Genomic DNA, 23,718 nt, shown 5'->3' with positions numbered 1-23,718 from the left:
TTTTTGTGTCGCATGTAGCCTTTTTTTAAAAGCCAATCAACTGCCCTGTATGACTTTAAAATAAAACTCTATTGAAAATGAATTTTAAAATTGACTTTATTAGATTGTCTTGTGGTTTAATTTAAAAAGAAAAGAAAAGCAAGAACAACCTAGTAGGCATTCACAAAACCTTGGCTTCAGGAAGCCCAAATAGCTTTTTCTTCTAGCAAAAGAAATGAAGACGCAAACTATAGCTTGCAGTCAACAAGTGTGGCAGCCAAATAACAAACATCAGTCAAAAAGTGGTGTTGGGACATACAGCCAGATAACAAATGACATTGTTGTATAATAGTAGTGTGTAGTTATTAATGGGAGAAATGTTTGGCCCTGGAGAAGTCCAGGCTGAGGTCCTTATACCATTTCCCCTTTAAGTCTTGCCAACAATCCATAGGCACCAGCCCCAGTGGCCTTTGGTTGGGGATTATGGGAGTTGAAGTCCAATAACATCTGGGGACCCAACGTTGAGAATCCCTGCTCTAGCCCATTATGAGAGTCAGGAACCATTGTGGATTTCTTGACCTCCCTTTGAAAAGTTGCTGGAGAGAGAAGAAGAAGGAGCCTGGCAGCAGAGGAAAGAAAAGTACACGTGGTTGGACCATATGGACTTCATGCCTCTCCTCTCCAACAGACCCTGGTTATAAGTTATATATAATAAAATACACTAATAAAGTACAGTGGCTAGAGTATTTGATTTTCAGCGGTGAGGTCCAAGTTCAAAACTTTACTCCACTATGCCACTACTTGCCTTGGGTAATAATAATTTCTTGTCAGAATGTACTTTACAGGGTTATGGGAAGATTCAAAGCTTATGGTCTTGGTCTGGCAACTATCCAATAAAAGAATAAGTGCATCAATGGGATGGTCCACTAGAGGGCACAGGAACTGTTGTTTTTTTTAAAGGCTCCAAAGAGTAAGAGATAAATTTCCAGCTAGAAAAAGACTAGAGGTACTTGTGTCAATCTGTTGTTGCAACAAAAATGATTGGTTTTGGCACCTTAAAAATGAACAGACTTAATATGGCATACTTTTTCATGGACTAGAACCCATTTCATCAACTGCATCTTCAACTGGCAAATAAATGTACATACATGGCTACAGTGGAAAAAATGTAAACACTGGGGCCAGAAGATCATGAACTGCAAGAGGTCTATGACACTTCCATACAAAGTTCAAATATATATACACAACAAGACTAGTAATTGCATTGTCACTGTTATACATCTGACCTTTGCATAGAAATGTCACACAGCTACTGGGCCTCTCTGACCCAGTTTATAATTTTACCTCTGACTCAGTGTACCTCTATAACCCCATTCAGGCATTACGTTGAACATTCGGCAATGAATGTACAGTATACACAGGTACAGATCTGTACATGGATAAGGTTATTCACACATTATGTTGAACACAAGTACAGCAGTCCATTTCCTATCTGTACTGTGCATTTGTGGGGCCTGAGCCTAGGTTGAGTTTTAAATTGAACAGAGGTACAGTCATTCATTGTGCAAAAATGCACAAATGTACAGACATCTGTACAATATAATGTAGGCATAGGGCTGAATGCATATTATTATTTTATTGTGTTTTAAGGTGATTTTAATTACACATGTAAGACTTTGTGAGACCTGTGGCCTGAAAGACAGGATATCAATTTTTATAAATATACCTGCCAACTGAGGCATATTTTCATATGAGGCTTCCTGTTTCTGACAAAATAGACTCTAATCCACGAAAGCTTATGGGCTGGTTCGGATAAGACATCCACACTGACACACGTGATGATGTGATCATGATAAGAGCACATCAGCAGAGACTGTCCTGGCACACTCCTTTATCACACGAGGGGGCTGTTCTTCTGAACCACTCCTCCACACTCTCAATACCTGTACCAAGCGCATTCAGGACATCCTCTGCTGATATCACAGCCAGCATACTGCCCATTTTGTGGGTGCCAGCCGGTGTCGCAACCAAACCAGCCCTATGTCATAATAAATCTGTGTCTGTAAGGTGCCACAAGACTCTTTGCTATTTTTTTAAAGGAAGAGGCAATCCAAGTCTGGGGTTAAGAAGGAATTGTTCCACATGTGCACACCCCAACAACAGCTGTTTTACTTTAGCAAGACTATAAACAATGTAAGACATATGAGTGTACTTTAAAAAACCCACTTGGGCAAAGACTGGAACACAGTAGCGCAAAGAACTATAAGTTTCGGGTCAACAAATGGTGAATTTGGATCCTAAGTAGAGGCAAAGTTCTACAGATGGGGATCTCCTTAGGAAAAGCCTTGGATCCAATGTCTCCCAGAATATTCAGTTAGCAGGTTTTTGTCTTTCTTTAGGAACAAAGGGGTCCAATATATAACAGATGTCATAATATCATTGTGTATGGTTTACATTTTGAATATGTATCCAACCCTTCAAGGATGCCTTATTCTGTGTGACTTGAATGCCCAAGTGAATTATTGGCTCATGGGCAGATATATACAGTATATATTAAGTTTCAGAATAGGATATGTGTAGGATCCCTATATTCTTTCCTTATGAGTTGGCCTCCAGGATGCTGACAACTAGAAACTGGAACTGAGTAGTGGAAGCAAAAGTGTGAAGGGTTCCCTGAAAATCAGCAAGTGGTTTTTGTGGCTGTGGGTATTCCACAGATGACTTCAGTAGTAGTAATTTATGTAGTTAGTAGTGTTCCTTTACCAATGATTATGCAAGCATGTATTTAGAACTATTGTAAAGATTTGGTTTTGTATACAAAGAAACAGGTAGCCAGTGTGTACAGTGGTTAGAGTTTTGGAGTTTGATAAGGGAGTTGCAGGTCCACATCTCTCTCAGTCATGAAGCTTTTTTCATGATTTTGAGCCAACTATTCTATCTCTCAGGCTAATCTACCTTACAGGGTTGCTGTGAAGATAAAATGTGCAGGAGAAAACCATGCACACTGCCCTGACCTCCTTGGAAGAAGGGTGGGATACAAATGAGATAAATAAATAATAAAGCTACAGCAGGACTTCCACTTTGGTTGGAGCCACAGTCTGTAACACTCTTAAAGCTAACATTTCACCCAGCCCTACATGGGGTTAATGCTGCCCTCTGGTGGTTCCAGAGCCTGGGGAACTGTTGCTTGCAAATACAAGATGTTTTAGTACAATACACATTTATTAAAATACTGTCTCCATTTCCAAGCTACATTTGCATATTTCATTGCCACACTCATCCTGTATCGTCTAGGTGTGAATTTAATTGTCAGAGCAGGGTCATGCAACATGGGTCCTAAACTATGGCCTGGCCCAGCACCTAGCATTCTAACAGGGGTGGGGTTGGAGTAACAGTGGTTCAGAGCATCACAAGGCAGATCAAAGAACTATCTTAAAGGAGGGAGGAAAGAGACAGCTTTTGCTGCCCTTGCAGACTATTAAATCCACAATGTGTTTGTCATTTTTTCATTCTCTATATTATCAGCAGTCATATAAATATCAGATATTGTATACTTGCTCAGTTTGTTTAAAAAAATGAGAAAGAAAACAAATCCATGTTCTTGCAGTAAAAGTCACAATCGTTTCAAGGAATTTCACAAATTAAATGATTCAATGAAGTTATGAGCAAAAAAATAAAGTGGGTGGATCATTATTTTAATATTCTCCTTTCCCACCCACATTAGTAATAAATCAAAACAAAAAACAAAAAACCCTATAACTAGGTAGTGGTGGTCCAGGGATGCTTGGTTAGAGTGCATGCTCTTAAACAAGGCTGAGGAAAGGAGATCGCTTAAAGTCAGAGTGAAGACACTCGTTCTGGAAAAGGGTTTCTTGGTCTTTCCTTCTTTATACACAACAGGCTTTGCTCCTCTCCACCCTTGCACAAGAATGTCTGGAAGCCCTGCAAGGATGAGATCTTTTATAAGTGAGGGGTATAAAATGGAGCCAAATACGTGGGGTTGAGGAAGGGAGGGAAGGGTCCCCCTCCTGCCGCTGCAGCCAGATGAAGGGGAGCGGCTGCAGGAAACAGGACATTGGCAGGAGCGTAAGAGGGGAAAGTCTGGTAGGCCAGGGCGCTGGGGCCTGGTGGACTAGGGCTGCCTCCGCCTCCTGCCGTAGGCAAAGCGTTGCTTCCTGGCTGTGTCGTGCCGTCAACCCCGGGGTTTTGTTTCTTCCACTTGGTCCTTCGATTCTGGAACCAGATTTTGACCTGCGTCTCGGTCAGGCTGAGCGAAAGGGCCAGGTTGAGGCGCTCGCACACCGACAGGTATCGCGTGGCTCTGAACTTGTTCTCCAAAGCCACCAGCTGCTCGTAAGTAAAGGCCGTCCTGGCCCGCCGAGGTTTGGCGCAGCTGGGCTCAGCCCGGCGCCGCTTGGACGATCGCGGCGAGCCCGGCTCGTCCAGATCTGACGAGGAGGAGGGAGGGAAGTCGGGCGAGTGCAGTTGAGCCGAAGCTCCTGTTGTTGCTAGGCGGCTGCTGCTCCTGCTGTCCCAGCCGGGCTCCTCCTTTTGCTCCGACGCTGCCTCCAGGGCGACTGCTTCGCTCCCTCCGTTGCAGTTTGCATCTACGAGACACACAAGGGTGCTGATCAGGGTGACAGAATGAGACCGCTGCCTTTCCTCAACACGTGCGCCCGCCTGATCGAGACTGACCCGCGTAATTGCTATTCTCCTCCCCGGAAGGGAATCATGGATTCGTATCACTTTGCACAAATATACACGCATGTGCTTAGTTAGTGGGGCAGGCAAGGATAGAGCAAGAGAAAGCAAATTCCTCCGGGACCCCATCATATGCGGCCATTGGTATCTACTGACATAAGTGTTAGTGGATATCTGTGCAGGAGGAGGGCCTTAAGTCCATGTTTTGCCGCACTCGCGGCAAAATGTTTTGCCGGTTATCTCTGGGACCCTAGTTCGTGGCCAGGCTGGCTTCGCGGACTTTCCGTTCAGCTACCGCATTATTAGTATTAATTATATACCACTTTCCAACATTCTTCCCTTTCCTAGAATTTAAGGCTTAATTCGTGGCCTTAGCTCTAGAACCTCTTTTCAGGTAGTACTAGAGCTTAGTCCTGAAACATATAGAGTAATACAGAGATGATGATGATGCTTGAAGAGTCAAATGTTTAATCGTGAACAATAGGTTTAAGAAGTGCTTTTGAGCATATTATACAGACCGGCTTTCCCCGGGACTCGGCCAGCCGCCACGTATTTAGGACAAGAGCGGCGAGAGTAAGGCGATTTCTAGGCAGGCTTTTTCTTATCATGCCTTTACTTCTGGTCTTATAAAATATGAAACAAACGCTTCTTATTTTCTCTTTTGATGCGTGCGTGCGTACCTATTAGTTTGGGGACTCTAGGGCAAGCCTCACGTCCCTATCCTCAGCATGTCTGTCTACTCAGAAGCAAGTCCCACTGATTTCAGTGTGGCCAAGTATTATTATTATTTATTATTTTGCATTTATATCCCGCTCTTCCTCCAAGGAGCCCAGAGCGGTGTACTACATACTTAAGTTTCTCCTCACAACAACCCTGTGAAGAAGTTTAGGCTGAGAGAGAAGTGACTGGCCCAGAGTCACCCAGCAAGTCTCACGGCTGAATGGGGATTTGAACTCGGGTCTCCCGGTCCTAGTCCAGCATTCTAACCACTACACCACGCTGGCTCCATCAGCGTAAAAAGCAAAAACGTAAAAAGCGTAAAAAGTAAAAGCGTATAATACTGTAACCTCAACCCATTAACTTCCATGGATTGACCGATTTGTAGATTACAACCTATATAGTCACAAAACGGAATGCCCATGTAGTGTTTCATGCCGGACTGCGTACATTACGTGAAGCAAGAATGAATAAACCGCACGCTTTCTCGTTACGAACTTGTCATCCTATAAGAAGTTTGTCATTTCTTTAAAAAACCCTTCCAAAGGTGTTAAGAATTGACATTACAGAGTTAAGAAACTAATTTGGGGGGAGGTGGGAACATCTATGGCTCACCCCCCCCCCACGTCATTTAAAAAAGAAGTTACTAAAGTGTTTTTTTTTTAAAGCAGCAAATCCTCCCTCCTCACTACCCCCGTTCTTTTCCATCTTCTTTTCCCTGCCGTACTAATAGAGTTTCAGATTTGTGAAGGGGAGGATCGATAGATGTCATCTATTAAAGGTAAGTTTTAATCGAACAATATTAGGATCAGACAGGGGGGAAAGAGGTTTGAAGTTGGTACCTGCAAGCTGTGGGAAGGAGATACGCAGGAGTCGGTAATAGGATATCGATCAAGGGGGAGCGAAGGCATCCTCTTGTGGGGAGACCACAGGAACAATTATCTAGCTTGTCCTCTGCCTAGCGCGTCCCTCTGCCAATCAGGCCCATCCGACAAGGCTGAGCCGAAAACAATTGCGGTGGACTCGCGCTTTCCCCACCAGACCTGGGGCGCTGCAAGCTGCGTCCGTGTCCCTCCGCCAGGGGGACATCTCTGCTCTTCCCTTCCCTCCGCAACTTCTTAAAGGGAAACGCACCTGCGCTCCAGGACCAGGCCAATTGTGAACGCCAGGACAGGATCTTGCTCTACAGAGTTAGAGCTGCTAGCTGTGTGAGATAATCGTCGGCCGAGCGGGAGGGCACGTGTGTATCAAAGAGCTTGTTTTAAGCTTCCGATTCACCTCAACCTGTTCTGAGAATGCCAAAGCTCAGCCCTGGCTGGGACCTAAAGGAAAACGCTCTTCATCCGTCAGTGAGGTTGCCCACATTCTCCACCCCCACCCCCAGCAAGGCTTCTGTGGCTTTAACTGCTGCATGGCACAGGAAGAGAGCCAGTAAGTGAAGCTGGGCTTCCTATCTTCAGCTTTTCATGCCGGAAAAAGCTTCGCTTGCTGATGAATCGTGCAGCTGTGAAAGCCATAGTAGCCCTGTGAGGACCAAAACAAAAGTTTGTAGCCCTGCCAGAGAGGCCAGGCACTACTGCCAGGTTCCGCCCACCTCTTGAATTAAAAATAATAATAATAATTTGGAATATTTTTAACTGTGCTTTAGTCGTAAAAACAAAAGTAGTTGATTTTTAAAAAGAAAGAAATGGAAGCAGTTTTCTTACATCCTCCTGCAGGCTAGTTTAACACTTAGATCAATTTCAGGTGTAATTTACAAAGTACTGTTGAGTAGGAGCGTCTCCCTAACAGTACTTTGTAAATTGCTCACTCGTGGCTCTAAATAAAGTTACGGTAGCCAATAGTCACAGTAATCCCGGTATAGTCTGATACAGAATCTTAGTGATCTTGGATCGCATCGCACCTTACGGGGCGATCAGACTGGCTGGGATGGCGGGGGAAAAATCTTCTCTTTTACGAAGTAGCTGCGATAAATGTCAAGGACATTTAAAGCATCGTGTGTTGCTGATCAAAACTAAACAAAACCGGTCGGATCAGATAAAACCAGAACGCATCGCCTACCATGATATGCCTCTAGCTTATTCCTTTTGCTGCTGGTATTCCTGTCTAGTTCAACTCTTCCCAAACTTTTCTCTTGCTGTCCCGCGTGTGGGATGCTCTCCCTTCTTCCTGCTGCCGCTGGATTGCTTTTCCTGGTAAATTTCTGAGGATCCAGGATGTCTAAGACGGAGAAGGAGATTTTGGTATGGAGGGGGGCCCCTTTGGCCCCACTGTTCTGACAGTCCAGCATTCCCCCCTCCGAGCTCTGGGTAGATCTGCGATGATGGCCCAGGGTGTGCAGCAGATGCACCGCCAGGTGAAAAGCCAGCTCTGCCCGTTAAAAGACGCGGGGCTAGATCCCAGGGGGAGGCAGTCCATGGGAGGCAAGCGGGTCTCCCTCGTGCAACTAGCTTATACTTCGGAGATGTTCTTCTAGAAGGAAGGGGATTCTCTGTTTTGGAGGAGGGCGAGGGGGAGGATCTGGGCTTGACTAGAGAAAGGGGCTGCGATTGGAAGGAAGGGGCTCGCTTCCTACTATTGGCACTTGCCTTCGGCTTTTTTTTTTTTTTAATCTGCTGTCTGCACGTGGAGAAGAGGACAAGCGTTGGAGACGGCCTTTTAATCGATGGAGATTGCAGCTTTCCGCTCCCCCTCCCCCTCCCGCTTTAGGGTATGAAGGGGCAGTGAAACGTGTTTCCTATAATAAATGAGTGAGACTCTGGAGTAAGAAAGGCGGCATGCGCATCTCCCCCGTAAGAGTAGATCAGAAGCTTCAGACGATCAGAGATGCTTTACGGTGGGTCATTCAGGAAAGCAGTTCGTTTTACAGGCAAAACATCATCTCTGTGTTCTCACACTTGTACCGATATCGGAGTATTTAGGACTTGAGATCTAAAGATACCAGGGCTCAAAGTCGCGTACAAACCCTTACTCTCCATTCTCTCAAATGCTCGAAATTAGTTGTGGATAACACATATTCAGCTGTACACACACACACACACACACACACACACACACACACACACACACACACACACAATTTATTTCATGTACACCACCCCCCCCACTTTCTTATTGATTGATTTACATTTTATATCCCACTCTTCCTCCAAGGAGCCCAGAGTTGTGTACTACATACTTAAATTTCTCCTCACAACAACCCTGTGAAGTAGGTTGGGCTGAGAAAGAAGTGACTGGCCCAGAGTCACCCAGCAAGTATCATGGCTGAATGGGGATTTGAACTCAGGTCTCCCCAGTCCTAGTCCAGCACTCTAACCACTACACCACACTTTCTTCCACCATCACAGAACACACGGCAGTGTGTATGGGGTTCCCAAGCAGTCACCCATCCAGGCACTGACAAACCTAGGCTGGCTTAGCACCAGGATAGATAACTTTGCTATTATATATTTTGAAAAGTCAACAACATGAAAGGTGTCACAGGCAGTGCAGTTCTCAAGGAAAATTACAGGTTATGTCATTTTCAAGGCATTCCTCCAATATGAAAATTGAGATCATGTATTGACTTTTCAAAAAGACCATATGAGTAAAGTAAAGTGTGCTGTCGTGCCAGTGTCGACTCCTGGCGACCATGGAATAGGGATGTGCATGGAACCAGTTCTGAGGCCCTTTATGGGCCTCCGAACCGGTTCGATGGCGGGGGTTTGTGTGTCTATCTTTAAGAGATGGGGAGGGTGCACTTACCCCTCCTGGCACTCCCCCCCCACTGGTGTCCATTTCTTTAAAAAGCCCATCGGGGCAGCAGCATACCTCCCTGCTGCCCCCATTTCCCAGATATGCAGGTGCATCGGGGCATCAGGGTGGCAGGGAGGTACACTGACGCCCCAATGGGCTTTTTAAAAAATGGATGCCGGTGGGGGGGGAGCAGCAGGAGGGGTGTGCACCCTCCCCCGCTCTTAAAGCAGCATCCCCGCTGCCTTTGAGCCTCCCCGCCAAGGTTCTGTGCACATCCCTACCACATAGCCCTGTGGCTGTCTTTGGTAGAATACAGGAGGGGTTTACCACAGCCATCTGCAGTGCAGTGTGAGATGATGCCTTTCAGCATCTTCCTATATCGCCGCTTCCTGATATAGGAAACATACCAGCGGAGATTCGAACTGGCAACTTCATGCTTGCAAAGCAAGTCTTTTCCCCACTGCACCATTAGGTGGCTTGCATTTAAAAGCACTTTTCTGGGGAGATGCTGTAAGCTCAGTGGTAGAGCACACGTTTTGCATAGAGAAGGTTTAATCCCTTGCAGCTGCACTTGCTGAAATTTGCTCTTCTGTCTGTGCTGTGCATCTATTAAAGATGCAGGCAATGTGTCCTCTTTTCCATATGGCAGCCCTAGGAGACCCAGAGAGCCATCACTAGTTGGTGCAGACAGTACTGAGCTAGATGGACCAATGATCTGACTCTGTTTAAGGCAGCATTAAATGCTGCTGAGGCAAAACTTTCTGTTTTGATCTTTGGTGGTAATTTATACATACTACTTGATGCAAGGTTCACAGTGGTAAACATGCACATGCAAATCAGCCCTCATCACTTCTAGAAGACAATTCAGGAATTGGACCTGACAGGAATTGTGCTTGCTGATTGAGTGAGTGAGTCCCAACATGTGAGTCCCAACATTACACTGAAATTAGCTCTGAGTGTAAAGATGAGAGCTACACTCTTGTAAAGATAAAAGTCTACACACAATTCTAAGCACACTTACGAGGGACTTACTTCTGAGTTAACATGCCTGGGATAACATTGCATGAGTTCTGCTAGTCACCAGAACTTGTGGAAACATCTTGCTATACTGCTTGGCTAACCCTTCACTCCACTATTGTCTTGTACATTCTATGCAGAAGCTGCCAGTACACATAGCTGGTATCCCTTCTGAACTAGATTGAAACAGAAATGCTCAAGCACATTTCTACATTGTCTGGCCAAAAAAATCTCCAATCTCTTTGTTTAAAAGATGGGTTCCCTTTGTCATTCCCCAAATTTATCTTTCCCAGAAAAATGAATTAAACATTTTCACTACCATCAACTCCTGCTTTTGGAGACAAAGTTCCTCTTTGCTCTCCTCCAGGACTCCTGGGATATTAGCACCAATGTGACGTTCATCACATTTGACAAGAATTTTACTTGTTATACAAACTAATATATTTAGTTAATGACATCAGGCAGGATAGAGATTGCTAGTCATGTCTCATTGAAATTAAACGTATTTAAATTAGTCATGATTAACTTGTCTCATTTATTTCTGTGGTGCTTAGTCATAACTTAGTCTGGCCGCTGCCCACTGTCTGAGCCAGAAGTTGTAGAAGACTTTAAAAGACATCAAAAGCCTTAAATTGGAAATTGTTGTTTCTAGGATTAATCCATACAGCTATTTAAACATTATTTTAAATGAAAGAATTTAGAAATAATATTTCTACTACTACATCAAGGAAAATGATATGAATACATTTACAAACTACATTCTGTATTATCTGGTCTGGGCCTATTCTAGCATTTTATTTCACAAGAGCTTTACAATCTTCATTTGCCTTTAGTCTTACACTACAACCCTTTGAAGGAAGTTCCTGTTGTTCCTGTTTTACATATGGAAAACCAAGGCTGAGAGAATGACATGTCTGGTGCCACCCAGGGAGCAGCTTTGGATTGAAACCTGATCTCCCAGAAACTGGGCAGACTTGTTCTCTTCTAGACCATATTGGCTCCCAGTGGTATAGCACTGCCGCTTGTGTGCAAACCAATTTGCAATAGAAGAGAGGACCCATTTTGAAATTGCCATAGAGTAATCCCAGCAGTAAAATGCATTCATTACAAATGCGCAACCTAGTTTGAAAAGACATGTGGCTGAGACATCCACATCTTGAAAAAGTGGAAGGAATTTCAAAGCACTCTAGTGACCTGGAGGAGCATTTAAGGAATGTCCCCCCTATCCTCGCCACAAGTTAGAATGTGGGATGTAATGTGGGACAAGGAACGCACGCCCTCCCATTTTTTAACAGGCAACTTACAAGTTTTTCCAACTCTGAGTTCCATCTGGAAATAGCACTGGGACACTACTGACACCCCCTCTATTTTGCTGAGGAACACTGGGTTAGCCGTTAGGAGTCTTAGCAGGTATGGAACAGGAAACGGAAGGGAACATCACCTAATTGCAGCTTTTAACCTCACCCAATCCACAGCTGGCATTGTAAATAAACTTTTTAAAGGAGCATATTCCTTTACAGTTGCACATTCTCCCCTTGGCTACCACAGCGTTTATCCAAGCACTTTTCAAATTACCCCCTGAAACTCTCAGTGCTATAAGCCATCTGCTGCTTGAGACCCTTCCTTTTATCTTTACTCTGTTAACTCATACAAAGTGTCATCTGTTAAAACAAGCCAAAGCCATAGTGACCTATGAGGAGTAACCATGGGTACCCAGGTCCCCCACCTTCTTCACTTGCCCCCCTTATCTTTGCTACAGAAGAGTGAGCTAACACCCAGCTGGAGGTCCCTCTCCCTCAGGGGCAGGAGCTTAGCAAGGTTGGTCACAGTCCCAGGACAGGTGATTGAGGTCACCACTGTTGAGAACATTAGCTCATGCTGGCCGCAGCCATTACCTCTGCATCAGCAGGCTGAGCTAGGTAGAAATGTACCAACAGCTCCTTGCCCTCTCCAGCTGGCAAATGCTTTCACTATCTGGGTGCTTCCTTTATCTCCTTTGCTTAATTATAGTTATGCTCCTGGTTTTAATTAGGAAGCATTCCTAATCTTTCAGCATTTAAGAGAACATCTTCTTCTGCATGATCACCATTGCTCATTAAGTTCATTTAAGGAGGCCTGCCTGCAGTTGCTACTGGCTCATCTAGCAGCAACTTGGGATTGAGTCTTCTCTGTAGCTGCCCCGAGCTTTGGAATATAGTATCAGCTGGAGTAATAGGCTTAACATCTCTGGTGACCATTGATTGATTGATTGATTAAGTGCTATCAAGTCGGTGTCGACTCTTAGCAACCACATATTTAGATTCTCTCCAGGATAATCTGTCTTCAACTTGGCCTTTAAGGTCTCTCAGTCGTGCTGTCAATTGCACATGTTAAATTGCTTTCATAATTAAGTCCATCCACCTTGCTGCTGGTCGTCCTTTTCTCTTTCCTTCAACTTTCCCCAACATTTGGGACTCAGGGGAGCTGGGTTTTCACATAATGTGTCTGAAGTATGATAGGTTGAGCTTGGTCATTTGTGCCTCAAGTGAAAATTCTGGATTGATTTGTTTGTTTATTTTCCTGGCTGTCCATGGTATCCTCAAAAGTCTTCTCCAGCACCAAAGTTCATCAATACTTTTTCTATCTTGCTTCTTCAAAGTCCAGATTTCACATCCATAGAGTGACACAGGAAAGACCATTGTCCAAACGATTCTTCAGACCTTAAACCGAATGACCTTCAGAAGACCTTAAAAACACACCTGTTCAACCAGGCTTCTGGTGGATGCTTTTAATGGTTCTTGACTGCTTTTAACTGTTAATTAGTTTTGACTATAAATCAGCATGCTATTTTATGATTTGGTGGATTAGAAATATAATAATAAATGTAAATAAATAATAACATCCATGCACTCATACTTATTACATTTCCTTCTATTCCAGGTTGTAAATCATAACATCAGGAAATGATCTTCATTCATAAGTTGTTGAACATTTCTGGTGAAAATGTGGAGTACTTGCAAAGCAACAGGATTCATAAGAACAAATGCATTCTGTGCTGGAACTACCAAGAAAAGTGTCTTGCTGCTGCCATTGATTTCTCCAAGCTCCCCTGAAAAGAAAAATGGCAGAGCTCCAGCTGGCTAAAGTGGTGTGCATATTTCTTTCTGGGAATTGTGTGGCAAAATGATGGCCTGATCTGAAAAGTTTAAATCAGGTTTTTTTGAAATTAGACTTCTCTAATGTATGCTGCATCTATTGGCTTGGGTGTAAACTAGCTTCCTAAGTTACACAGAAGGCTATAAATCTGATGCCGAAAGACTCCACATACATGCAATATACGAAGTTAAACCAGAACACTTGGACCAGCCTATTAACTTCATTGGGGCTAAGCAAATGTTAATCAAAGTAGTAAGGATTCATGAGTTTATGAATCGGGCTGCTTGATTAAACTACCTAACCTCCTCTTCTTCTATTATCTTCCACACTTTTGTTTCTTTTTCTGTTTTCCCTCTTCACTATTCTTGCTGCTTCCTATCTCTGCCCCTTTTTAATTATGGCCCAAACTCCAATTATGTTTGGTGTGCATAGAGGCATAAAATTTAGTAAGCTATAAGGCTTGCCTGATTTCTGCAGAGAATCAGGCTTTTAGCCCTGCATCCAGACATAACTCATATTTGGTCTTTTTGCAGCTTGGCAAACCCCTGATAACTTGGCAAAGAAGCACCTTTTAACTTGGAAATTCTCTTTATTTAGCTGGCCCTATCCACCCCCAGCACAGTACCTCCAGTGACTGTTGCTGGTGTCTATCTTATGTTTATTTTTAGATTGAGAGCACTTTGGGGACAGGGATCCATCTTATGTATTTGTTCTTTCTCTGTGTAAACCACTCTGAGCTATTTTTGGAAGGGTGATATAGAAATTGAATAAATAATAATAAAATAAATATTTGAGAAGTAAGGGAAAGAGTTTACCTGCTTCACTATATAGATGACTATATGATGACTGCATCATCATATTCAAGAGGAAGATAACTCTTTTGTAAGAAAGTCAAAGTATGTCACCTGCCTTTTCCACTGTTATACTAGTGACCAATAAAATAATAACATATTTCATTAGTTAGCTTTATACAGCTGCATGGGCTATAAATGATACATGGTAAGAATTATATCATAGAATGTTCTAAAAGTGGAGGAAAAAAGCAGACACGTAAGGAAAGATGAATTACCTAATCCTACATTGTCAACCAAAAATAAAGGAAATGAAGGGAAAGTAAAGGAACGAGGGACAGAAAGGAAGGGGCCTTTCAATGAAGATACATCACTGTTACTCAACCAGGATGGACAACAGACACACAAAGAAGTGATTCTGGTGAAAGATTTAGACGGTGACATAAATATTGTCTGGCAATAATATCACAAACCATTATTTATCTGGCAGTACATATTAGTCTTCTCCCTGGGGTAGATTCTGGCACCATTACTCATGTTGAGAACACCATACATGGCAATTGGTCCGATTGAAATGAATGATTGCTTAGAGCTACATGTATGTGTGTTTTTATTGTGGGCAAATGGATAGAAATATATTTTATATGAGATATATACTTTTTATATATATCTTAGAGTACTCAAAGGAAGGAACAGAATCTGGCTCTGGGTTATACATGGTGAACATTTCAGAAATAATTTCCTGAATATGTGCATTGAAAAGGTTGTCAGTAAATTGGATTGCAGATATGTTTAAACATTCTATAAAACACGAACTTATTTTTACAATTCAGTATAACTTCAGACATTGTGAATCAATGTCCTGATTATTCTGGAAATAAAACTCATCTGAGTTATCTTTTGATTACAGAATATTCTCACATAATGCTGATGAGTTATTTATAGCCCATGCCAGGGTTTCTTAACCTTGGGCCCCCAGATGTTGTTGGACTACTACTTCCATCATCCTCAGCCACAAAGGCCATGTCTGGGGATGATGGGAGTTGTAGCCCAACAACATCTGGGGGCCCAAGGTTAAGAAACCCTGGCCCATGCTATTGAGCATGTTTTAAAAGTAAGAGCTTCCCAGTTTGTCTGAATGTGCTTTGCTTTCAAAATAAATCCAGTCCCAACGTATCTTGCTTATTTTAAAAGAAAAAAGCATGCTAGTTGATATATATGCCACTGCAGAATAAGTTCTTGTGAATTTACTGTAATCATTGTTCTAGCTGACTGGGTTTTAAGAGATGAAACAGATAGAGTTCCTTAAGGTATCCATTTTAGGGCTATAGGGCTTCTTTAAATACTGTTAAATTACCAGTACACTCACAGCCTGCCTGGATTTGGTTTGTTTTTCAGTTCAGGCAGACATTAAAATTCAGCCTGAGTGCTGTCTTTAAATTGCTTTGATGCTAGGTGGGTTTCAACCCTGACCTGTCCTGACGGCAAGTGATGGCTGTTACAAGCTCTGGATCAATATTCATAGCGGGTGTCCTGGACTGATAACACTATCCAAGACAATGTTCCCTATCAGTGTGGACAGCTGAGATATTGTACCATTAGTGGTGGTGTTTTAAATAACAGGATCCATTTCTGGGTCTATATAATGAATCTTACAGTTTAGATATTATCTTTAGAAAGAAGTGACTAGTAGCACTGAGGCAAATCAATGGTCCCAAGCCTCTGTGGCTTTTCTTGAAATAAAGTGGACTATAATTCCAACACTGTTTCTTATATATTCTTGAATGGTGGCATGCCAGTGATTGGGCTAACAATAAAAAGCATCAGCACTTTATCAAGAGCGGCGGGGAAACACATTATCCCCTAAGTTTGAACATACTTGATAAAATCTTTCACATAGTCGTAAAACAGTATGGATTGGACCACTTCTTTCCATCGCAAGCTAATAAAGTTTAAAGGTATTTGTATAAAGTGATAGGTAGGAGCTGTATAAACTGAGGATATCCAACCTGCAACCCAGTTAAGGCTGCAGTCCTACACAGTACACACTTACTTGCGGGGTGTGTGTGTGCATGTTCTTCACTGAATGTGGTCAAACTTACTTCTGAACAAACAAGCATATGGGTAGGCTGTAGGTGAAATCTGAGTGATTGGGTGTGTATTGTTGGATAGATGGTCTTGCTTTGCAATCAAGGGTAGAAGCAGGCCAGGTGGCCTGTTGGCTCATTCCACCTTTATGATTTTATGATACAGTACTCAGGTTTAAGCCAATTATATTTCTTCCATGGAACCCAAGCTCATTGGCTTAATTAGGCTGTGGAGCAAGCAATTCAGAGCAAACAATTCATAGTACATTGCCTTGGCAGCAGGAGGGCTGAGCTAAAATGAAATTGGCTTTTGCTGTTGCTATTATGATCAACGCACCTTAGTCATGTACACAAGCAGCAAGCGTTACTCTGTCTGTTTCCATCAAAAGATTCCAAAATACTCAACCAATCTGCAGCAACAAGTGGCACTTGAAAGCCCTATGAAATACTATGAAACAACAAAAATTGCTAATGAACCTTGGAATTAGGATATGGAAGTTCCTCAAGACTCCCTAAGGGCACTTTCTCACAATAATCCAGGCTGGCGGGAAAGAGGGAATCCTAAATCCAAGTGACACAGGCCCTCCTGATTTGGTGTCATGAGAACCTAGAAATGTAGGGCTTGAACCTAGAAGTGAAGGGCTATTATCACACCTAGCCCACCTCAACCCCAGAGCAGCTGGGGGTCAAATCTCGGACCACCAACCTGGAGTCGATGTGGACTGGGTATGATTACAAGCTCTACATTTCTGAGTTCTCACAAAATGGGAAGTGCCTGCAGCACTGGGATCTAGGATTCCCACTTTCCTGCCAGCTCGGATCATTGTGAGAACGCACCCTAAGTCTACAACATGTAGATGACCCAGGACTGTCCAGCTCCAGCCCACCTGAGACATCAGATGCAATGATATGATTGGCTGTCATAAGTCAATGATAGCCAGGTGAGCTTGCAAAGCCCAGCCCTCTGATTTCAGATCACCAGTGGCATCATGAGAAGTGGCACAGGGACCAAGGTTATAAATTGAAGAAGAGATTCTGTGTATTGTGTGTGATGTGGTCAAAGTAGGACAAGATTTCATGGGACACAGACTACCATTCAGCATAATGATGGATGCTTAACTCATGTTAAAAGTGGTAATTGCCTACCTCTAAGCCCAACTATCCATTTGTGAGCTGCTATACTGTAATGTCCTCCTCCTGCCACTCTTAATTATTAGCTGAGCAGATGTGATACCATGAAATGTTCACATATATTTTTGTTGCTCTAAGAAAATATTTAATGGTCTGAGGGTACATGGTACAACAAGCTTGCTGAAACTAAGCAAGTTTGGGTCTGTTTAGTACCTGGATGGGAGACCAACTGGGAACTTGATATATGCTATCTTGAATTCCCAGGGAGAAAGACAAAATACAGATGCAATAAATAAAATGCCAGAATGTTGGGTAGAAAGTACTGATTCTGTGAGGGAAATGAATGTAAGTCTGACCAGGAAAAACATTACACAGACTCTAGGGACAGTATAGGTCAAGTGCTATCAGCACAACGTGGAAATAGGGGGCTCAGATATTGAGTAAGCAAATGGTACAAGCAGTCACCTAGAAGATAAGAGCCCTATTCAGTCATTAAGTTGTACTTGTGTTTGATGTCTGTACACTTGTATATGTTTTTGTGTGAATGACTGTACCTGCATTCATATGAAAAGTTAACCTGGGTACAGGTCAAATGCTCAATCCCTCAAATGCTCGAATCCGATAGGAACTGTACTGCTGTACCTGTATTCAAAATAACATGTGAATAACTGTACCTCTAAACAGATCTGTACTTGTGTACACTGTACATTTGTAGTATGAGTGTTCAACATAATAGCTCTATTCAGATGTTGAGCTAAAAGATACTGTACTCATGTACATCTTCTAATGCGGGGCCAGAAGTCCTACCCTGGAGCTGTCACTCACCCACATAGTGCACTGCTCACTATTACAGTGGCGTTCATCTGAATAGGCAAATACTACTACTATTACTACTTCGGATATTTATATACTGCTCTTCAATCAAAGTTCTCAAAGTGGTTTACATAGAAAAATATTAAATAATGCATAAATAATATGGTTCCCTGTTCACAAAGGGCTCACATTCTAAAAAGACACATAAGGCAGATAGTAGCAACAGCCCCTGGAGAGATGCTGTGCTGGGACTGCATAGGGCCAGTTGCTCTCCCCCTGCTAAATAAAGAGAATCTCCACTTTAAAAGGTGTCTCTTTGCTCATTTAGCAGATACAGTATCTGCAGGCACTTCCATAATCAGCCTCTCAATCATGGAAATGCCCACTATCATGGATACAACATTCACCACTTCAGACGAATGCCACTGTGAGAGGCACTGGCAAGTGGCTGAATGTTTGGGTGGGACTTCTGGTCCCGCTTTAGATGCTTTTTTAGCATAAGGTCTTGATAGAGCTAAGGTGGCTCAAAGAAGAAGGGCAAAGATTGAAGGCTGTTGAGAATCTGGGATCTGGGCAAAGAATGGGTGGAAGGGGAGTGCTGAGGAGTTTAGAAGAGGAGATGAAAGCGACAAGATACCTCCACAAGCCTACTGATAAGAAGGGATGTATTCTCCTAGAGAGCAGCTATGGGCTGAAAGATAAGGCCAAGTGAGGATGCTGATTTTTACTTACAATTTTAAAATAACCAGCCAATGACTGCAAACCTGTTTAAGGTAAATGCTACATAGAGATGAGATCTTACTTCAGTTCAGTCTCTACCCCCTGCTGGATGCTGAGAAGAGAACACAAAGGAGCATTAAAAAAAACACCGTAGAAAAATATGCTTGGAAACAAATCATTTTTAAAAAATATACTTATGGTGGTTGGTATTTCCAGTTTTCTCCCTTTAGAAACCCCTTGCCCTCTTTTAAAAATTCAGCACCCACACTAATTGATGTTCATTACTTCACAGCCCCATATGTCTCAGCTCAAAATTCCATCATCCCACACACTAGTGGCACAGAACTGTCTGTAGAAAATCATATAAAAGGGAACATGGAGGGGTAGACCTATATCTCTGCTTGGGCCTCACTCACTCATTCACTGACATGAAATTCCCACATCAAACCATGAAGGAAAAAAACATGCTGTTTCCACAGGTAGGTTCCAGTCGTTGCCCAGACTACCAGAAAAATTGAAAGTCCCAGAAAAAATGATTAATTTATTAGAAATGTGGGAAAACATGGGGAATGATAATTTCCAACAAACTGAGGCAGTTTTCTTGGGTCCTTTTTCAAACAGTCTGGGTTTCCACTGAATTATGAAACAATTAACAAGCTATATTTTCCCAGTTAACTTTGTTTCAATCTGTGTCACATTTCCACATAAAACGCTTAAGAAATAGAAAAACACGAGAAAACGTAAGTGCTGGAAATATGAATATATTTTTCTAAAGACAAATTCTTCTGCACATCAATTAGCAATGAGAAAAGGGAGAGTTCATGGTCATTTTGTGGTCCAGGAAGAATGCTGACAAACTGCAAGCCTGTTTTATGTTGTGTGTACACATACACGCATACACTCCTAGACCAGATTTAGGTATGTGTTATACATGCTGTAACACAGGCTTATTGGGGCAAACCTATCTGAATCTAGGCATTATGCAGACTATAACCTTTCAAGTTTATACAAACCTTTTACCTTTCAAGAAATGGATAGTTTGCATCATTGTTTTGCGTATAACACTGAGTAGGGGTGTGCACAAAACCAGTTTGCCCGGTTCAGTTTGAGTTCAAACTGGACTCGGACCGGACCAGGCATGTTAAGTTTTGTGCACCCCCGAACATCCCTGAACAACCCCCTTAATTTGGGGGTTCAAATTTTAAAAGAAATTAAAACTTTTTTTTAAAGTCCTCACTGCCTCCCACTCTGAGGGGGCTTCTCTGAGGCCGCAGGGGGGGGGTGTCTCCGGAGGTTCCCCCTCCTGTCGGCCTCCAGTTTGTTACAAATATGCCCGGTTTTCGACCTGTTCCAGGCCTGTCCTCCATGGTGGTGGCCATTTTTGAGGCCACCGTGCATGTCTAATGGGCCTCTGTGTGGCTGGGTCATGACCATGTGTTATTTATTTATTTATTTATTGTTGGATTTATATACCGCCTTTCATTAAAAACAATCTCAAGGCGGTTTACAAAAGTCAAAAAACATACAATAAAATGACAATGTGTTATGTGTTATTGGCATCATGTTGTCAGTCATTCAGAATAGCTAGAGCCATTATCAGCCATTGAAGAAACTTCTGGGCTTCTTCACCCACCAACTGGGTGCTTTAGAGACAGAGGGAATCCCACATCCCTCTGAAGGATGTGTGGGGAAAGAAATATGTGAGATGAAAATATGTTGTTGCGTATTCCTAGACTAGATTCAGTCATGTGTTATATATGTTGTATGTTTGCTTTTGGGGGCAAACATACCTGAATCTAGGCATTATACAGACTATAACCTTTCAAGTTTATACAAACCTATAACCTTTTAAGAAAACGATAAATAGTATGCATTATTGTTTCGCATGTAACACTGAGCAATGCCCTTAAGTTTAAAAAAGTAGGCACACCTTTTAACTTTAGTATTTACTAGTGGGTCCGGGCACAGAGCATCTGTTCCTCTAGTTGGGCTCTGCCCGGGCCCACCGCCGCCGCCCGCGGCTCCGGCCGGGCCCGCCACCGCCTCACCCGGCTTCCCCCGCTGCCTCCTCCAGCCGGGTCCGCCTCCTCCTCCGGCTTCCCCCGGGCCTGCCGCCTCCTTCCGGCTGGGCCCGCCGCCTCCTCCGGCTTCCCCCCGGGCTCCGGCTTCCCCTGGGCCCGCCGCCTCCTCCCGGCCGGGCCCGCCGCCTCCTCCCGGCCGGGCCTGCCGCCTCCTCCCGGCTTCCCCCGCCGCCTCCTCCCAGCCCGCCGCCGCCTTGCCCGGCTTCCCCCACCGCCTCCTCTCCTCTCCTCGCCTGGCCAGGCCCGGCGCCTCAGCTCCTCGGCCTGTCCCCGTCGCTGCCAGGCCGGGCCCACCAGCGGCCATGGCCGCCGCAGCCGTTCTCCTGGGTGTGCCGCCAGGACCAATCAGGCGCCCCCGCAGCCCAGCCAATCAGCTGGGCTGCCAGGATGCATTTTTCCTGGGCACACCCAGGAGAATTATATATATAGATGTTTTCAATGTTTTTTTTCTTGCACTGAAAGCCAGAGGCACTCTTCCTCCTGGACTTCCAGGCTGAAGCCCAGGGCCTCCACACCCCCTGGGGGCTCCCAAATCCTCTTTAGTCTGTCCCGGGAGCTGTGGTTCCTGCGCTGCTGGCTCATGCTGCACCAGGCACCACCTCTGCCTTAGAGACAGATTGGGGAGTGAGGAAAGAAATATGTGGAATGGGAATATGTTAAGTTGCATGTTGAAATGTTTCTGCTAATGCATATTTGCATAAATATACCTGTTTTGTATTATTACATTTTTGTGTGTTTAGTTGCTGTTTGTGCCATTTTAACCCACGTGCTAAAAATACTGCGTGTGTCACTCTGTGTGTGTGTGTGTGTGTGTGTGTGTATGGGGATGATGCTTGACTTGTGGGGAGGTGGGGGGGGGGCTCCAAAGACCTTTAGGTCCAGGCTCATTACCTAGGTGCACTTTTGCTAAAAGCAAATGATCCACATCAGAGGGGCGCTCTTACCCCTAGACTTACCCCAAAGTCCAGGGCCTCCCTCCACACCCCCGGGCCCCTCCCCCCAATCCTCTTAAGTCTGTCCTGGGTGGTGTGGTTTGTGCCCTCAATAACCTACATGTTAAAATTTAACATATAGGAGAGCCAGCATAGTGTAGTGGTTAGAGTGTTGGACAAGAACCAGGAAGACCTGAGTTCAAATCCCCATTTGATCATGAAAATCAGTGGGTGACTCCGGGCCAGTCATGCATCTCTCAGCCTAACCTACCTCACAGGGTTGTTGCGAGGATAAAGACAACCATGTAGACCGCTCTGGGCTCCTCGGAGGAAGAGTGGGATATAAATGTAATAAATAAATAAATAATGAATAAAAGTTGTTATGCTTATCTTGCAGTGGGGGAAGTCCCAAAGGACTTTAGGTCCAGACTCCAAAATTACCTAGGTGCAGCTCTGATCCACATTTGCGAACACTTCCAGTAAGTCTGTGAAAGTGGCCTCACAGTGAGGTCCAGTACAACCTAAGCCTAGCGCAGCGTTGCTGTGCTCTTTCTGGTTTCTTGGTTACAGATGCTCTATGCATTACAGACAAGGCCTGCAATCCGCAATTCACTCACTCGACGGGAGCAGTCCTATGATTACGGCACTGGTCGTAAGCGACCAAGCCGCTGAACTTCCTTCGGATCGGCCTGAGGCGCCACTCGCGCTTTGTGCCGAGGAACAACTACATTTCCCAGACGCCTTCGCAGGAAGGAAGGGGTTGGGGATCCGGCCGTGAAGAATGTGCACCCATAAGCGCGCGCTTGCTGAGTGTGCAGGCAAGGCAATTTCTGTTATGGCTGATTGGGCCAAGCACCTTGCGGGCATAAAAGGGGTGGTGTTAGATATCAGCGGGGTGCTTTATGATAGTGGAGGCGAAGGTGGTGGAGTCCCCATTCCTGGATCTATAGACGCTGTCAAAAAGTAAGTGGGACTCCTTAGAGATTGGGTTACAAGTTTCTCGTCTCCCACTAAGCGCCTTTCCCCTGATCATACACTCTTTGCAATGCCAGGCTCTCGCGTTGCGAGCTGCTTCAATCCTCACCCCCACCCCGGCACTTCCTGTTGGAAACCGTTCCTAGACTCCTTCCCATGCATATTCTCATTAAAAAGGAGAAGCCTCGGGGCCACTCAAGAGTGGATACGTTTTTAGCAGGGTTGTAGAGTAAGACTGCCAGCAATAGTTGGTTGGCAGGTAAAAAGAGAAACTGGAGGAGCCCCAAAAGACTTTTCCAAATGGTATTATTTATCTGCGCCACCTAATGGTTCAGCGGGGAAGTAACTTGCCTAGGGAGCAAGAGGTTGTTGGTTCGAATCTCTGAACAACTCTATTGGGCAGCAGCGATATAGGAAGATTCTGTGAAAGGCATCACTCCCTAATTGCAAACTACCCTGAGCCGTTTTTGGAAGGGCAGTATAGAAATTGAATAAAGTAATAATAATAATAATCTTTCCTGTTTTGTCTATTTCTAGTTATCGTAATGAGTGGCACTCTGCACATCCTCAGAGGCATTTTTCTATCTGTCACATAACTCCACAGAGATTGCTAGTGCTGGCTGTGCAAAATAAATATTGGTATATTTGTAAATGGCTTACAAAAAGTTGTGGCAAAATAAATGTTATTTTTAAAGTACCTGAAGGTACATTAAGGTTAGGTTCTTGCTGCAAGAGACTGCTAGATGCTTAGAATGTATCCGTTTTGTAATTTCCTGGACTTCCCAATCTTTTATGATGATTGTCAAAAAGAAATGTGATGGTTATCTTTCTAGTTCTGAAACCATTTAGAAAAAGATAATTACATCTGTAAACTGTACATTTAACAAAATTTAATTTAAAAAAT

At 43.8% G+C, this 23,718-nt stretch overlaps 2 protein-coding genes across 14 annotated transcripts in view; one reads left to right on the top strand and one right to left on the bottom strand.

Annotated features, from left to right (window-relative positions):
• Positions 1–3,473: 3,473 nt before the first annotated feature.
• Positions 3,474–22,610, bottom strand: NKX1-2 (NK1 homeobox 2). 5 transcript variants are annotated; one of them, XM_053306398.1, is made up of 2 exons: positions 11,454–15,024; positions 3,474–4,586 (listed from the first exon to the last, which is right to left on the bottom strand). In XM_053306398.1, the coding sequence occupies exons 1-2, from the start codon at positions 11,476–11,478 to the stop codon at positions 3,940–3,942; spliced, it is 672 nt and encodes a 223-aa protein (XP_053162373.1). In that variant the 5' UTR covers positions 11,479–15,024; the 3' UTR covers positions 3,474–3,939. The 5 variants fall into 5 exon arrangements, 2 of the variants coding, with proteins under 2 accessions (XP_053162373.1, XP_053162372.1); XM_053306397.1 differs by lacking the exon at positions 11,454–15,024 and adding an exon at positions 7,459–7,805; XR_008318918.1 differs by lacking the exon at positions 11,454–15,024 and adding an exon at positions 6,240–6,503 and having other exon boundaries at positions 4,449–4,586.
• Positions 22,608–23,718, top strand: part of LHPP (phospholysine phosphohistidine inorganic pyrophosphate phosphatase) — a 302,212-nt gene continuing 301,101 nt past the window's right edge. For all 9 annotated transcript variants that reach the window (XM_053306394.1, XM_053306395.1, XM_053306396.1 and 6 more), the window contains exon 1: positions 22,608–22,802. In XM_053306394.1, coding sequence (XP_053162369.1) covers positions 22,621–22,802 — 182 coding nt within the window. In that variant the 5' untranslated portion in view covers positions 22,608–22,620. The remainder of the gene's footprint in view (positions 22,803–23,718) is intronic.

The sequence above is a fragment of the Hemicordylus capensis genome, chromosome 3, assembly GCF_027244095.1.
Source record: "Hemicordylus capensis ecotype Gifberg chromosome 3, rHemCap1.1.pri, whole genome shotgun sequence".
Classification (NCBI taxonomy): Eukaryota; Metazoa; Chordata; class Lepidosauria; order Squamata; family Cordylidae; genus Hemicordylus; species Hemicordylus capensis.
This window is presented reverse-complemented; position numbering and strand designations above follow the sequence as displayed.